This window comes from Cyprinodon variegatus, unplaced genomic scaffold (assembly GCF_000732505.1).
Source record: "Cyprinodon variegatus isolate N-32 unplaced genomic scaffold, C_variegatus-1.0 Scaffold4, whole genome shotgun sequence".
In the NCBI taxonomy this organism is placed as follows: Eukaryota; Metazoa; Chordata; class Actinopteri; order Cyprinodontiformes; family Cyprinodontidae; genus Cyprinodon; species Cyprinodon variegatus.
Genome location: NW_015150457.1, coordinates 1,798,097 through 1,816,093, shown reverse-complemented (window position 1 = coordinate 1,816,093; position 17,997 = coordinate 1,798,097). Strand labels below are relative to the sequence as shown.

Here is a 17,997-nt window from a genome sequence, read left to right as displayed (position 1 = left end):
TGTAGTTACCAAGGAAACACAGAGTCACTAATCAGGAACTAATGTGTAGTTAACAAGGAATAAAAGAGTAACTAACTAGGGGGTTATGCGTAGTTACCAAGGAAACACAAAATAACTTATTAGGAATTAATGTGTAGTTAACAAGAAAACAAAGAGGAAATAGTCAGGGACAAAGGCGTATTTAATCAGTGCTTATAAGAGGACTACTAGATAATTACCGCAAAATTATTGCCTGACTATTATTTTATTGAATTTTTGAGTCAAGCATCATATTAAGTAGTTCCTAGGAACTAGTAATTACCTACCCAGTAGCTGACCATTACCTAATGTTTTTATGTACCCTAAAGTAAAGTGAAACATCACATCAAGTTCTTTCTGAGCAACCAGTCATTATCTGACCATTATCTTATGTTTTTGTGTAAAGTGAAACATCATATAAAATTGCATTTTCTAAAAATACATAATTTTTGTAATTTTTTTTCTCTTTGTAAAAAAAGTCTGGTCTTACCTTTGCAATGGCTGAATAGAGAAGGAATAAACCCAACTTGCTACTTAGAAGTACTGACCCAATACATCGACTGAAAAGATAATGTTTTGTTGTAATTCATTCCTTTTCCATAGGCCGCATTACCAGATAGCATCTTGTCATCCGGTTAAATTTATAGAGAAAACAAAAGCATTTTTCACCAACATTTACACAGCATGCATATAGAATGTAACGGTTTGTGAATACAGAATATGCTAGTCATAATTCTGCTTATCTTACTTGTGTGACAGACCACATTTTAGAGCACAAACCAACCTATTACCACGTCTGTTATATGGAACAACCCAGTCTGCTGAACCTGGAGCCGGGCAGCTGCTCAGATTAATCATACAGCCCACTTCCTTTTACGACATAAAGCATATACTCATAAATGCTCTTATCGGCCCTTCTAATAGTGAAGACTTTCCAATCAGATTCATGGTGGCATATACTATTACATTTATCTTTATCATATCAAACAATCCCTTCTTTTTCATGGGAATCGTTAATAAAAACTAGACAGCTTGTTGCATAATGAAATTCAAAGCACTCTATCGTTTTGAAGGATTTCACATTTTGTTTACTTAAATTTACATACATTTATGTGGATTTTTTCACTGTTTCACTGCAGTAACAGGTATGATAAATGTGTGCTTGTGGTTCAGCTGGAAAACGCTGCTCCCCAGAGAACTGATCTGTAATCAGGAAAACTTACTCTCATTGTACTGGAAATTTTGGTGAACCTGATGCTCTCAAAGCATAGTCCTTTTAACATATTCTGGAGCCTGTAGAGTGTTCAACAATTTACACTACTACTACAGTTGTGGCTTTTTTATGCATTTGAATATGCAAAATGTAAAATTATTGCATACCAAAAAAATAATATACACAATCAAATGTAAAAATTATTATAAATAAACATTGTACTTGATATTATAGTTCTAATTTTGCAGGACTGTGCTGGTCAAGCAGGACTTGAAAAGCACATGCAAAGTTTATTTCATAAAGGTATAATTCTATTTTTGGCACTGCATTCCTTATGATCAAATTTTATGACTTCTAATTTCTATACTCTGCATGATTTCAAACACTTTGGTTAATCAATTAATATTCCTCCCATGCAGCCTTTCTATAAACCCATCATTAATAAAGGAAGACATTCAATTAGCAGCCAAATCTTGATTGCTAATTTTGTCATAACAGACTCCAGTTTTTATTCATTTTTTTAAAATGTGAGTAGGATGTGGGAAGAAGAATTAACTAATTTCATTAATCTAATTGTCATCGCTCTTAACCATCCCACTAACAAGTCCAAATTAATATGATTAATCAATTTGACGACATAAACTCATTCAATTACAGTTTTTCAAAGGCAAATGGGTGTGTTGGGGTGATAGGGAGGTGCGGCAAATGAAGGGAGGACGGCTCTTAAACAGCTTTCTCTGTGAGGAGTCCAGCCCACAACATTGAAATCAAGGGAGGGCAATTATTCATTTTCAATGGTAAACAAATAATGATGAAATGTGGGGGTGAACCTTCACTATCATTTAAATTTATAAAAGAGAGTACCTAAAAAAACATCGCTATAAAATATTATGGTCAACTAAATCCCTCTGTTCCTTACATCCTGAACTTTAGAAGTCAAAAAATATTTTTAACCTGAAAAAAGCTTATATAAATAGATAAGGGCTCTCAGCTGAAATTAAACCAGAGCAATTGCAAAGTGGACATTTAACTAAATTGTAGTTTTACCTCTGTTCTCAGTCTGTTGCAATTGACCTGATGAGGCAGCTAAATACTCTATCAAGCCTAATCAGCTTCCATTTTTCATCCTACATCCTTTTTAACAGTTGATGAACACAGATGGCATGGATCCTACAGGTTGGTCTCTGTAATTCTAATCCCATAGTTCCAACAGCAATGCTGATAAACCAGTCATCATGCTGGTTTAGGAAACATAGCTAATCCTCCTGAGTCTCCACCATAGAGCCAGCATCCATCACACACATTTATACACAGGTAGTTCAGCTGTATTTAAAAGTTTACAGCATTGTTAATGTATTGATCTGTGTTTTTCACCCCATTGATCACGGATAAGAATTTGGTTATGAAGAAATTTCTTATATTCTGAATTGAATCTCTTTATGAATCTTTTTTTTTGGATTGATTTATTATGGTTTTGATTAAATTGATCTACAGTTAAATGTTCATGTGTTGTGAAATTAAATGTCTGAGAGGATTTGTGATGCAAACTTTCTTCCGTTCCCCACCCCAGTCACCAGCTGCGTTGCCATTTTCCTTTCCCTTTCCCCTCCATGAGGACGTGTCAGGGTTGGCATGAGGGGCGACAGAATTTCACACCAATTTTGTCTTTTGTAGATCACAACCCTTGGCAGTGTTCACAGGTTTATTAATAAGAAACCAGATCCTTAGTAAATATAGTGTAGACAATTATTTTATAATTAATTTATATATTTAGATGGACAGCTATTTGCTCAAAATAAATAAAAAAACACAAATACAATAGATTTTTTCAGCTTTGCTCTTGCAGACCATTAGAACATCAAGCTCCAAGCACATAATGACTGTAGAATATTTTCCTTTAGATCCAACAAAGAATTGAACAATAAGTATTATAAAATAACCTGGTAGAACAGTAGAAAATAACTGCTGGGAAACAATAACTATGATCATTTGTAATATTTATCTTTGCAATTATTTTGAATTATGTTGTATAAATGGCTTTACATAGATCAAATAGTTGTGTGATGATGAATTATATAGGTATTGTATTCTTGTGAGCTGGCCACAGCTAAATCTGGTGTAAAGCATTTTTCTTTTATAAAGATCAATGAGTTCATACATTGTCCCTGTGAAAATGAATAAATGGAAACAAACTTTTTGCTGCTTCAGTGAGGGCGCAGTCTACCAAGTGACTCATTTTCCATTACATAAGCTGCCCCCAGCAATGTGGAGACTGAGCCCAGATTTAAACGTATCATAAAGTCCACCAAAAGTATAAAATTTCAATAAATTTGATGATAAATTTTTCTTAAGCATTTTGGTATCTGATTATCATACACATAAGAGGTTAACACCAGCATATGCAAATGAGGAATAGAGCATTTTTAATCTACATAGAACATTGTATAAAAAACAGAAAAGATTTTTTTGCCAGAGTTTTTAATGGTAAATGTCAATGGTTTCTAAATTCACATTTCTAGATGGAAAGAGAATACCACCATCACCACAATAAAGCATCTTAAAAATGTAGCATTGCAAGTCGATTTTTTTTTTTGTTTGTTTCATTTTCCTCCGTTAAAAAAAAAAAGCACATTTTAGTTGCAGAACTTTTCCTACCCATCACAGCAATATAAAGAAACCAAACGGTTTAAATTGTCTAATTTATTTCTGGATAGCTAAGAAGGGAAAACTTAATTTTTAACCTTATAACTCTCTATTGCCCTTTACTTGTTGAGTTATCATTCTGGATATCTTAAAAAAAACAATGCATAATGAGTTACAATAATCCCATTCATTTTTAAAGCTTAACAATCATTTTGAGTTAAAGCCACAGTGGAGAAAATTAAGCTGGCATGTTCATAACACACTCCAGCAGAACAAAAAACAGTTATTGAGTACTGATTTTAGTGCTGTGTTTTCCTTTACATGCTCACTGTGGCTTTAGTGATGTAAATTATTTCTAACACAGATTCACATTAGAACTACAACACCCTATAGAGAACAACCTTGATCTGATTTGTATATTTCAGATCTAGGGTGAAGAGTGGTAAATGTGCTGGCAAAGCAGTTTTGGAGATGTCCTTTAATGCACCCTGCCTATCAGCTCTTCATCACCCCTCGGCAAACCCACTTCTGATTAAGCAGAGTGATTTTCTAAGCTTTTATTTAAGGAATAGTTCATAGAGGTACCATCTCTAATTTGAGAGTTGAGGTATTACATAGGAGACAATTAGACTGATGTTCGATTGCCATGCTGAGGCTTAGATGCTGACAGCCAAGAGAAGGCTTTGAAATGTCATACCAATTAATCTATCCAGCCATCAAACAATATTCTGGAAACAAAGTGGGGGGGAGGGTCGATCAATCCGCGTCACTTTTCTTCTCACTGGGTTATGGGAAAATTGATTTGCCAAACAAAGCATTTTAGAAGCAGTGCATAGACTTGTTTGGGATCTATTAGCCTCCATTGAGCATTTTGTTTAACATAGGATTTTCATCACAGAGGAAACGCAGCGTCCTCAATATTGTGAGCCACAACTTTACGATTCCTGATTTCTTTACTCTTGCCCAGAAGGCTTTTAGAAAATGCTGATTGTGATCAAAAGCCCCCAACATCCAAGGCATGTTACTGTTGCTGCAACAGATACTAAAGCAGTAAAAATAACCAGTCTTCAATGATTTAATTAAGAAAGCATAAATCCCAAGTCTCAGTATTATTCTATACTGTGAAGTTATCCTGCATCCCATACAGTGAGGCTGACTTAAGCTGTATCATGGATCCTGTGCAGTGTATTGTTCTAACTGTATCACATTGTGCCTGTCATGCTGTTTTAGAGAGGTGAAAGCTTCCTCTATGGGATTTCGCCCTCCCCCTTCCCATGATAATCTATCTCTCCCTAAAGGCTAGGCCTCCCTGACCTTGTCTTATTCACCGAGGGCGCTTTAAGTGAAAGAACTGAGGCCTGAATGGACTATTTCTCTTCTGTTAACACCCCTTGAATGTCACTGGTGAAATATGAAGTCATTAGAAGATATTAAAACACTGCTGACAAACTAATTAACGGGAGACATTAAACAGGACCGGCTTGATTAATCCGCTTTAACGGTTCTTTTAAAGTGGTTCTGGTCAAAATTAAAACGGATTTACTGGTGATGTTAAGGGAAATTATTTAATGTGTATCAGGCCTCAAGGGCAACCTAAAGTCAGTGGTCTTTTACCCCCACTATTCTGACTCTTTGATAAACAAATGTTTTTGTAGACTTAAACTTTATCCAAGACAATTTGAGACTTGTATTTGCTACTTACAATTTCATTGAGTTTATTTGTAGTTTAAAAAATACATTACAGCATTTACAACCTGTGCAAATTTGAGACGCAATTCAGAGTTGTGTATTTTATGGTATTGCGTAATTTAAAATCCGTTGAACAATACTGCAGTTTGATGTTTAAGATCAGTCTGGTCCCAAAGATATATACCGTACATAAAATAACCATACAGAAAATTTTTACTGTACTGGCTGGATGGATCAAACAATGATAATTAGCCAGGGAAATAAATGTATAATAGCAACAGAAACAATAGGCAGGTTCCCCTCTATGCATTTCCCAAGCCTGTTGTGAGAGTAGCATACTTTCAGCAGGAATTGAAATTCTTGTGATCACTAAAGATCATCGCAAAGTCCATCAGTAATGTTCTGACCAAATGCTTGGATTTCAATTACATTGAAAATGTAAATATGATGCAATGTTCTAATGTTTGGTTTCTGTTGTTATACTTATTATAACTCAACTACGGTGGTTTTGATTTTAGATATAACCATATCACATTTGAGATATCTATGCAAATGCCTCCATCTAGTGATAGAATTTTAGAATGCATGCTCTGTAGATTTAAAGAAGTTAAACTATAAATGCACCATTGAAGACACCTACAGCTAACCTAAAGGTTAGAGTTATCTGTGTACAGTAGTGATACTGGTCTAACATATAATATGTAACATATATTAGTTAAGAGAGTTTGTTCATTTAAAGGTCTTTTAAAATATATTGTGTTTGCTTCTCCAAAAGCGTCACATGAAAAGAGGCAATAAAGAAGAATATATATTAGATGGTAGCCTACATGCTGGGATTTTTTCATTCTGTATAAACTAAAGAAACACAAAATAAATATAAAAGTCAAGTAAAGTCATACATTCAGACAATGGGGGTTGCTATCTAAAGTGTGGGAGTGTTGGCCTAGTGGTTAGAGCAGTGCACTTGCTCTGAGAAGGTTGCAAGTAGCCAGTTCAATCCTCACAGCCTGCATTCTGGGTCCCTGAGCAAGACCCTTAACCCCACACTACTCCCCGGGCGCCGCACAATGGCAGCCCACTGCTCCCCAAGGGAATGGGTTAAATGCAGATAGTGAATTTTTCCAATGTAAGAGGAATATAGTTCAATTATTCAATTATTATTATAAGTACATTACATTATTTCTTGGGTTTTAATTGTTTCTTTGTTTTCCAAAAATGGTATGGAATTGATGTATTGTTCGGTTTGATTTTTAAAACTAGTAAAACCCGATTTAGTACCTTTTAACTTGCATTTACATATAACAAACTGTGCCACAATAATAATTAGGTCAAATAAATAGCTATATCTATTGTGATTTCTTTGAGATAATTTTACAGTTTCCCTTAACGTCAAACAGTGTATTTTCCAAAATAAAAAAAAAAATTCTTTATCATTTTTTTTTGTTTTGTTTTTTTGCGTCATGCCAACTGACTGGATAACTGGATGGTTTTAAAAGAAATAAACTGTTGTTTCGGGATTCAGAAGCTTCAAATAACATAATTACTGTTTTAAAGGCGTTTCTGAGCAACAAATAAAGTCATTATGGTGTCTTGATGGAGGAAACGGTCATTTGGGCCCTGAGCCGGAAACCAACGTTGATCACAGTAAAGTGGTGAAGACGTCCTGGAGTCAGGAACCATGCAGAACAGAGATAGACAGAGGAGAGACAAGTAGACGCCACATGGGACCTGTCCTAGAGGGCAGACATTTGTATCATTATTTATGCATATGTGAACATTTATTTTTTAATCAGTTAATGAAGGCAAAAAGCCTTAGTTAGACTCAACATAAATTTATCATTCACTACGATTTGAGAAAAAAGTCTTGACAATGACAAAAAATAAATAAAAAATCACATAAAATTACTCTAAAAAAAACAAAATAATAACTTTGCTCTCTTTTGTAAATCACATTACAAGAGATTTTACTCTATAGATCATTATACTCATTATCAAAGAGCAATCCTGTAAAAAATAGTCCATAATGATAATAAACTATATAATTATATAATATTTGTAAAACATAATCTTGCAATATATTAATATAAACTTTGTATTTATCATATTAATATTTAATTGATAACTTTACAAATATCTCTTCCAGTTTGAGTTAAGTTTAAATAGATTTTAATCTAAATAAATATGTGTAATCTAACTGACTAGTCTTTCATGTGATTAAAATGAGACGCTTCCTATTCATTTTGACAGCAGCTGTCTGAACTGTGGTCCGATCCAAGATGGCCGCCCTCTAAGCACGTCGGCCTTGCTGCCTATGCAGGAAACGTTCATTTAATGTATGACGTACTTCCGTTTTCAGCTGCGTGCTCTCAAGTTGTCGGCCATTCAGCGCCATAAAATATCGCTCAAAAGAATAAGAATAGGACACAAATTGGCTTTTCTGTGACACTCTTTGGTCAAAGTTAAACAAGTACTGCAAGCGATAACATTTTTGGGATTTATAACTGAACTGTTTGGAATATGAACTGATAATGTAAGCTGTTTTCCTTTTAAGAGCGGAGGTAGACGTTAGCTGGTAGCTTTGTTAGCTGCTCTGGGCCCTTCTATATGTAATTACGGTGGCCCCCTGTGCTTTTATTTTATAAAATGTATCCCTCTTGGGGTAATTACGGGGCCCCTCCGCCGCAAAGCTACGGAGGACCTGGTCCTCGTAAACCTCTAGTAGGAACAGGTCAAGCTCCCGGTGGGTTCGGCGGCTTCGAGGCCTCGTCAGGCGGCTCGGTGTTCTCCAGCCTGGAGGAGCAGCATCGCCAACAGATGCAGCAGCTCCAGATGCTGCACCAGAAACAGCTGCAATCCGTTTTACACCACGGTAACAGCGCGCCGGGATTTGGGGGTGGAATTCCGGGTGGTTTTAACTCGGGCCCGCAATGGCAATCCGAAGGACCGGGCCACGTAGAAGCGCAACAGGCTCAGCATCAGCCCCCTCCGATGCTACCGCAGCAGGCCGAGTCCAAACCAGCCCCACCTCCTCCAGAATCGCTGAAGCCCCAAGAGAACATCGGTGCTCCCCAAGCTCCAGAGGTGGGGACCACAAGCCAGTCCAGCACTAATAACAACTCCCTACCTTTACAGGTAATGACCTAAAGTAACTTTATTTTTTCTTGCTCAAAATAGAAAGATACGAATTATGTTTGAATTAGGAAAGAGAAAGTAGAAAATCCCAAATAAGGCGTTACTTTCCATTTTGGTTCCACTTATTTTCAAATAAAAAAGGTTATGAAATGTAAAATTTCAACACTGGAAAAGTTATTTGCAGCAATAAAAAAAATCCAAAATGAAGGACAGTTTTGGTGTATTTTCGTCCAAACACTGGTTTTACCCATGCACATGTTCAGACAGCAATATCCTCAAATATGCATTTTTGTCCTGCTCTATACTTTATTCTTTTAAACCACAACTTTACTTCACATGACTGGTAAAGTGAGTAAGATTTTTTTTCTTATTAGGGCAAACATTTTACACAAGCATTTTTACATGTAAGTACTCCGCTTATGCATACATGTCAAGGCTAGTTTTTCACCTAACATAAGTTATGGATATATGAGAAATATTTTAAACAAATCTGGATCCTTTATAGGCTATAATTAGTTGTTTTCTTTTTTCTATTTGCTTTTACTTGTTTAAAAAATTGCATATATATTGATCATAGAAATCTCGGTAATGGTTGCCAAAGTTGATTTTCTCATGCTGCCTAGTGCATGATCTTAGTCTACTCGGGAGTAAAATGACTTTTGGTCAGATTAAAACGATATTTAAGAGTTAAAATAAAAAAAGGATCTTAACATAATTGATTTATTAGTCTAATGTGTTTAAATATTCTAAAAGCAATTTGTCAAATTCATTCTTTTACTGTCATAAAAATGAAAATCCTCACAAACGTTTAATTTATGATGCTCTTGTTTCTATCAGGAGCAACAAAATGTGTGGTACCAACAGCATCTTCAGAATTTACAGAAACTGAGGCAAGAAAAAGCCAAACTAAATCAGAAAGAGGACAATGCCTTTCTACCACCGCCGCCACCTTCAAGTCAGGCAGCTCCTCCTCCTCCTCCATTAGAACCCCCCAAAGGCACACCTCCACCACCACCTCCAAAAGAGGAACCTCCTGTGCCTCCTTTACCTCCGACAGAAGTAACGGTAAGTTTTCCTAAAATTATATTGGTCTTTATGTTTATTTCCATTTGTGAGCCCCCCTTTGATTAGCTGCCTGTTAGGTGTTACATAAGGCCCTGTTGGTGTTGTTTGTTATATTGTTTCTCTTTATCTCTGTTAATGCAATTCAATAAAATGTGATGTAAATGCACTAGAATTTGCACAAGTGTCTTCATCCAGTGATGCCATATTTTGAAAATTTTATCTTTTGGTAATTTTCCAATGTGTCTTTGATCCTCATTAAATCCAGATTTTTCTTGTTTACTGATTTAAAAAAAGATAAAACAAAGGTGTTTGAGATGTATTTTACTCAACTGCATTCAAACATTCCAGGTTGTTTTTCAGAAAATTGTAAATGTCATACAGTTTAAATGTTATATATTGTTTGCATAATTTTACAGAATGCAAATGTAGGAAACTCATCTAAACTAACAGACACAGTAAGTCTTATCACCAATTTTCTGTCATTTTTATGCCCATTATTCATATATTACCTCAGTTCTTGTGATCCCTGCCATGTTCTGTGTAGGGTTGGATTTTTCCATATATATATATATATATATATATTTGTGTGATACGCATTGGTACTTAGACCACAGCTATGCAAACTATTGTGATATTATCTAGGAAATTTTTTGTAATCAGTAGATGGTGATAATTAATTCTGTTAAAAAATAATGTCTTGCATGTTTTTTGTTTTGTTTTTATGACCTATAAGGCTCTATAACAGCAACCTTGTGCTGCATTTTTTTTGTTGTAATGGCTTAAATGACCTGGAAACTATCTGGAAAATAATGCTTTTACCAATTAAATGATATACATTTGCAAGTCCTCGGGCATCTGCAAAGTACCGAACGTATCTCAAATTTCTGATTTTAAAAAAAGCATCGTATTTTATCAGTAGTAACACAGATGTTTCAAACAATTAAGCCAGCATGACAATCTATTAATCTATTAATCTCATCTATTAAGTTTCCCATCACACATTAGATCACATTGGTGTGACTTTGTTCAACTAGGCACATCAGGGAAGATGTGCCTAGTTGAAAAACTTTGTGTTTTTTATATTTTCAGAGAGGATGAACCATCCTCTGCTGTGATAACTGCTGATCAGTGCTTCTTTAACCTAGTTTTTAAAGTTGGAAAGCATTGTTTTGCCTGGGATTTTTAGCAAACTCTGCAAGTTTAAAAAAGCCCTTATCCAAAACATGAAATGCCCATATGATGTTTTCACTTTGGCTACGTTCACACAGCAGGAAAAAACTAATCCTATCTTTTTGCCAATATCAGACTCATATTTGACTTTGTTTCACCTCTGAATGGCCCAATTCCAACTTTTTCTCCTCCTAAAAAAAGAAACTGGAGCCACTTTAATGGTTCTACATTTCGATATGTATCCAATAGTTCTCAAAGCATCTGTATTGAAATGTATTGGAAAGAAGAAGCACTTCACATACATGAAAAATATCTGTTCCCAATTGAATACTTTGTTTTTTATCAACTTAATTGGCTTGTTTCTCCTAAATTTTCAGCCTTAAAGGGTAAAACCATGAAGAGAAACTCACCTTTTGACCTCTTTTGTAAAGAATTTCTGGCTGTGACTTCCATATATTTTTTTCAGCTCGCATATATACTTCTCTTGCCATCGTTTTGCTCTTTGTTTTTTATTTATTTTTTTCCCCTTTGCTGTTACTCTCTTCCCGCTGTTCTTGAAGTGACAACTTGTGTGTGGAAAGTTTGCATCTTGTTCATTCTGAAAATTGCAGATAGCATACAATCCTAGTTACAAAGCTTTGGAGGTTGGACGTTGCTCTATGATAACAGAAATTATTCCGACAACTGATATTTTCATTCGATTTGAATCCAAAAATGCCCCCACACTGCACCTGTCATGTTTGGCTTTGAAACAAACTCCATTTGTTGTTGTTCCAAATCTCAACTAGGATTACTCTGGCTTGCTACGCCTCAGTCAGAAACCTCCCATGCTACGCTAATGAAACTATAAAGGGTTTTGTGGGCTCAGGCTGATGTACCTAAATTAACCTTAACCTATAGTAGAAAAAGTCGGAAATATGAGGAAAACAATCTTTATCATCCCAATAATCGATTTATTGTGTATTTTGAAAAGTCTTCATATGCATAACCATATGTTGTCAGTGCATGGGGGCCCTAGCACAGTGGTAGGGGCCATCACTGTTGGCACACCCATCCTCTTGCAGCATTCATTTCATCAAGCATAGAACCAGCTTAAAGGCCTGCACATACTTGATTTCATAAACTGCTATGGAGTCATCAGACAAGTATGCCTTCTACCTTTTCAAAAGTTATAGAAAAAAAGTCTAGTTGGCCAAATTGTGCCATATTTTCTTCACCAGAGCAGTTATGTTGCGGGTCCTTATGACTGACTGCTCTGAGCAGTGTGTTGCTTCCAGCTATCGCCCGAGGAGCCTTGTCAGTTCAGTGTTGAATTTTAAACAGTTCGGTATCAACACTCGTCTCTGTTGAGAAGTACCTTCTCTCAAAACAGTGTATTATAAGTCATACTCATCAGAAGCAGTCCCCTCACATGTCTGTGTGAGTATGTGGGGGCCTCAAGTCACCTTTATTATTACTTCCCTAAGCTGCGCTGCTTTATGATGTCTGCATTTTTCGTCGCGAAGGTCACCTGGGTGTCCTGAACTGTTCAGATAGACTTCTGATGGTGGTAGTATTTAATTAGTAGTATGAAAGGCCATGCAAGAAAATAACTTGAAATCCTGCAAAAAATCAGAGTTGGGCAGTCCTGTAGTGTGAATGTAGCCTGAGGGGCAACACATGTTTAAGATACCTAAATGCATTACGTTGCTCATATTTAGGTTATGTGACCAACTACTCCTTAAAAATACCCAACCCTACTTCATAAATCAATCCAGCCTTTTTTAATTTTCCCTCTTTTACATTGTGATATTGCCGGACTGCACCCATCAAAGTAAAGTTTTCCAGTACTGTCGTTAAAAAGATCTAGCAGTGTTTAAGCTATTTATTTTTTTTTATGTAGAATCTCAATGATGCTTTGATTTAATATTGAAATATTTAAAAATTGCAGTCTGAACTCTACAACCACATCATAACTATACAGGATACAAAAATAGTCATTTGTCCCTAATCTTTTTGGCTTGTTTCTATTTGAAGCCTGATGCCCCAAAAGACCCAGAAGAATCTGCTCGTCTCCAGGAATTACAGGCTGCAGCAGCACAATGGCAGCAAGTACAACATCAGAGAGTTAGTTTACAGTACCAGGCTCTCATGCAGCAGCATGAAAAACTTCAGCAGGTTCTTGAACAATATCAACGGCTCATTCAACAGCCCCCAAACCTCCAGGTAGGTAAAGACATAACAAATTCAAAGATAAGGTTTAGAGCTTTTGCTCTTTTATTACTATACACTACATAATGTCACTAGCATTGTCTTTTTCCTTTACAGACAATGACTGCTGAAATGCAGCTGAGGCATTATGAAATGCAAAAGCAGCAGTTCATGTCTTTATTTCAAAACTGGACTACTTCCTTTGCTTTGTGGCACGAACAGTTCCAGTCTTATCCTCACAAAGATCAATTGCAGGAATATGAGCTCCAGTGGAAGCAGTGGCAAGAGCAGATGAATGCTACCTATGTCCATCTTCAAGAAAGGGTGGTGGCTTTTTCTGCCATGGTCCCATTTGGTGCTATGATGGGACAATTTGGCCATTACCCTGGCCAGGAGATGCACATCCCAAACCCCAGTATCCCACCTCCTACAGTTGCTGTTGGTGCCACCGCACCAGGTGCTGTTGGAACCACAGCTACAGTTGTTGCTAGCTCCATGGCTCAAAGTGCTGCTGGGGCTTTATCTCTAGGACAACAACCTCCTCCTTTTATGGCACATTCAGAATCATCTGATGGACCTCCTATGCAAGGAACTCTATCTGCTGGGGCAGGAGACATGCCCCCTGGTCCCTTGACAACACAGTCTTCAAGTTTCAACAGTGTAACGAGTCAACGGTTAGTTGTTTCTTTTGTTATTCCCTATGTTCTACTAATATTTAATGTGTGGTGGATGTTTGAAAAAATGCAACAAAAAAAAGGTTACTTAATTTCATTTGGTCTTTTTGAAATCAGTATTTCTTGTTCAACTCAATTGTCCCTTTTCATTTTCAACATAATTCCAGGAACAGCAGATTTGACCAGCCACCACCAGGCTTTAATGAGCCCCCTATGTCCAACCAGTCACATCAGCGTTTCGATGGACCCCCAAGGTTTGACCAACCATTTGGTCTTTTTGAAATCAGTATTTCTTGTTAAACTCAATTTGTCCCATTTCATTTTCAACATCATTCCAGGCGCAGCAGATTTGACCAGCCACCACCAAGCTTTAATGAGCCCCCTATGTCCGACCAGTCACATCAGCGTTTCGATGGTCCACCAAGGTTTGATCAACCATTTGGTCTTTTTGAAATCAGTATTTCTTGTTAAACTCAATTTGTCCCATTTCATTTTCAACATCATTCCAGGCGCAGCAGATTTGACCAGCCACCACCAAGCTTTAATGAGCCCCCTATGTCCGACCAGTCACATCAGCGTTTCGATGGTCCCCCAAGGTTTGATCAACCACGGCAGCGTTTTGATGGTCCCCCAAGATTTGACCAACCACGGCAGCGTTTTGAAGGTCCCCCAAGGTTTGACCAACCACGGCAACGTTTTGAAGGTCCCCCAAGGTTTGACCAACCACGGCAACGTTTTGATGGTCCCTCAAGGTTTGACCAACCACAGCAGCGGTTTGAAGGTCCCCCAAGATTTGACCAACCGCGACAGCCCTTTGATAATCCCCCTAGACATGACCACCCTCAGTTTGGACAACAATCTAGATTGGAACCCACAAGACCCATTGGCCCACCATCGCGTTTTGAATCTCCTTCCCCATCTCTGCAAAAAACACAGAAAGATCCTGAACAAAATTTGGAGAAGGAAATTCAGGGTTCTGCCAGTACAGTTTCAACAACTCCATCTAAACCACTTGCACAACCAAAGTCTCCTAACAAAGAGAAAGATGTTCCAAATAAAGGTGGGGCTGAAGACTTGACAGATGATAGCTTGCTTGGAGGAGAAGGCTTTTTTATTCCAGATGCCCCTATTCCCCAGACATTACATGACACAGAGCCTACGAAAGCAAATGACAAAAGTGCCACTGATGGTGGCAATAAAGACAAACCTGGAACTGAAACTAAAACTTCAATGTCATTATCAAAACCTCTACCACTACCACAAAACACAAAAAAAGACGATGGACAACTGACAAACAACAAAACACCATTAATTAAAAAGACTCCAGAAATCCAAACAGAACTACAGAGTCCTATTGAGTTGCCACCAAAACCAAAGCTTCCCAATCCTCCTTCTGGAAGGGGACGGGGTCAGCCTCCATTGCGTGGTCTAGGGAGAGGACAGTTGGGCCCTAGCCAGTTTAGGGAACATAATACTCCACAAACTGGAGAGGAGATGGCAGAAATGGCCTATGATTATATGCCACCGGAAGAAGATGCAGAAATACCTGAAGACAAACAAGACTACTGGCAAGATCCCTCAAATTCAGGGTTTGGGGGAGATGAATCTGAGATGGCCTCTGAGGAAACATGGATGCCAGAGGAACATTATTTTGAAGAGGAAGAGTATTATGAGGAGCCTATGGCACCACATATGGGAAGAGGCAGACCACCTATGAGAGGAGGGCCTATTGGAGGAAGAGGAGGTCCACCAATGGGAAGGAGGGCTCCCCTGCTTGGAATGGGCCCACCTATAGGAAGAGGAGGTCCACCCATGGGTCGAGGATTTCCTTCAATGGGCATTAGGGGAGGACCACCCATGGGCATTAGGGGAGGACCACCCATGGGCATTAGGGGAAGACCACCCATGGGCATTAGAGGAAGACCACCCATGGGCATTAGAGGAAGGCCACCCATGGGCATTAGAGGAAGGCCACCCATGGGCATTAGAGGTGGGCCTCCCATGGGTCGTGGTGGGCCTCCCATGGGTAGAGGTGGACCACCCATGGGCAGAGGTGACTCAAATGATATAGATTGGACAGAGGCTGAGTCAGCTGAGTATTCTGAAGAAGGGAACCCTTACTGGGAAGAATGGCAGCCTCAAATGCGAGGCATGAGACCCCCATTTCCGCCTGGTCGGGGTCGACCCCCACGTGGACACCCTGCTTTTATGCCACGAGGTCGAGGCGGTCCAATTCACTCTGTTCACGGTGAGATGGCTCATGAGTCTGTGGGTCGTGAAATGGGCTTAGATGATGCCGGTGAAGAACTAACAATGTACCCTATGTACGATGAGCATGACCGATACAGCCATCCTCATGTAGGAAGAGGTGGACGTATACCCCCACCTCCTCATGAACTGTTGGATCGTTTGGAGGAGCCTTTGTATGATGGAGGGGAGGAAAGCTCTGAGTGGTATCCTCCACATGAAAGAGACCCTCCGATGCCTCCACATGAAATAATTGATAGGGGAGGAATAAGAAGACGACCTATGGGTCGGGGAATGGCAAGGGGAATGTGGCGCCCAGGTCAGGAACCCGAGAGGTATGAAGAGTATAGTAAGGAGTATGCTGTGGATTACAATCATGGTGAGGATGGGTATCCCCGGCGTCCAGTCCAGGACTTTCCATCAGATGAATATCATCATGAAGCCAAATACTTGAGGTCAGAGTGGGACAGAGATGCACTGTCTGAAAGAGAGTATCCTCCCCGCATGCCGCCCCCAGCACACCTCAGGGAGGAGCACCTCAGGGAGGAGCACCTCAGAGAAGAGCACCTCAGAGAAGAGCACCTCAGAGAGCAGCACCTTAGGGAGGAGCACTGGAAACAGGAAATGGAGAGACGTCACTCATATCCATATGATGAAAATGACAGGGCAAGGGGGGAGCTCAGAATTCTTGAATATAGAGGTGAGCCCCCATACAGGCTGGATGAACCCCCTCACCTGCGGGCTTCAGACTGGGATAGGCCTTCTAGACGTTCTCCCTTACCAGTGAGGGGGTACCCAGACTATGATGATCCTAGACCTCAGTATGATGAACGGAAGGAGGAGCCACCATCTGCAGCATCTACAACAGACTTGCCTTCAAGCTTAGCTGAAACGGCTGCCCAAGGAACAAACTCTGCAAATGTGCTGGCCCTTTCTCAACGGCAGCACGAAATAATCTTGAAAGCTGCTCAAGAACTTAAGCAAATAAGGTAACTTTTCTTATTTTTGGTTGCTCTTACCTAAGAATGGTGCATGCAATGATAAATACAGCTCCCCTTTCAAATCACTGTTCATAGAAGAGCTTTTTGGACATTTTTGCACATTTATTTGCTCTTTTAGAGAGTACATTTTTTTAATTCCTACTTTGGGAATTTGTGGAGTCATATATAATGCTATATAATATATAATTCGTTTTGAATACACCGTGTGGGTATAAAATTACCGTTTTTCTAAGTCTTAAGTGTAAAGAGAAGAAAGGGAGAGAATGAGGCAGTTGTTTTATCTAAGTGAGACAACTGATGATCTGTTAATATTTTCATGATTTCCATTTAATTTTTTGACCGAATTAGCTGCAGCTTTCCACATGCGCATTTCATCAATCTGGATTTAAGGTGGAAACATTTACTCTCTGCTGCAGAATACAGGCAGCCTGCTCTGCAGGATGACAGCAGACAGTGATAGAGAGAGCGGGAGGCAGGGTTAAGATCGACTTGCTCTGGGAAAGACGGCGTTCAGTGCTGTTGTCTCGCCAAAGTCTCCATTATCACATAAAGAAGATCATAGATTTGGTGCTAGTCACTTCTTTAAAATAAAGGCGCCAGAAGGGTCTAAATTTAGCAACAAAAGCGCTAACTATGCTACACTGATATAGTGTGGATAAGTTGACTAGTTGGTTTTTTAAGATATTGAGGGATTCATTTAGGGCTGCAACAACGAATCGATAAAATCAATAAAAATCGACTTTTAAAAGCATTGGCAACAAATTTCATCATCGATTAGCTGTGTCGCGCGATTAATGCGTCATCCGCCGCCGCTGTCATCACTGCCGCTTGACTGAAACGGGCAAAGAAAAAAAATTATGGCAGAGCGAGCCAGCGCTGCAGGTGCGCAGTGTTGCCAACTCAGCGACTTTGTCGCTATATTTAGCGACTTTTCAGACCCCTCCAGCGACTATTT

General features: G+C 38.7%; 1 protein-coding gene across 4 annotated transcripts in view; it reads left to right on the top strand.

Moving 5' to 3' along the window:
• The first annotated feature begins 7,909 nt into the window (after positions 1-7,909).
• ylpm1 (YLP motif containing 1) overlaps positions 7,910-17,997 on the top strand; it is a 33,489-nt gene continuing 23,401 nt past the window's right edge. Inside the window, exons 1-9 of one of the 4 annotated variants that reach the window (XM_015372068.1) lie at positions 7,910-8,695; positions 9,533-9,760; positions 10,177-10,215; positions 12,947-13,135; positions 13,238-13,794; positions 13,962-14,048; positions 14,133-14,219; positions 14,391-16,583; positions 16,614-17,030. In XM_015372068.1, coding sequence (XP_015227554.1) covers positions 8,207-8,695; positions 9,533-9,760; positions 10,177-10,215; positions 12,947-13,135; positions 13,238-13,794; positions 13,962-14,048; positions 14,133-14,219; positions 14,391-16,583; positions 16,614-17,030 — 4,286 coding nt within the window. In that variant the 5' untranslated portion in view covers positions 7,910-8,206. Of the gene's footprint in view, positions 8,696-9,532; positions 9,761-10,176; positions 10,216-12,946; positions 13,136-13,237; positions 13,795-13,961; positions 14,049-14,132; positions 14,220-14,390; positions 17,031-17,997 lie in introns of all 4 variants that reach the window. The other 3 variants (XM_015372051.1, XM_015372060.1, XM_015372079.1) reach the window with 3 other exon arrangements.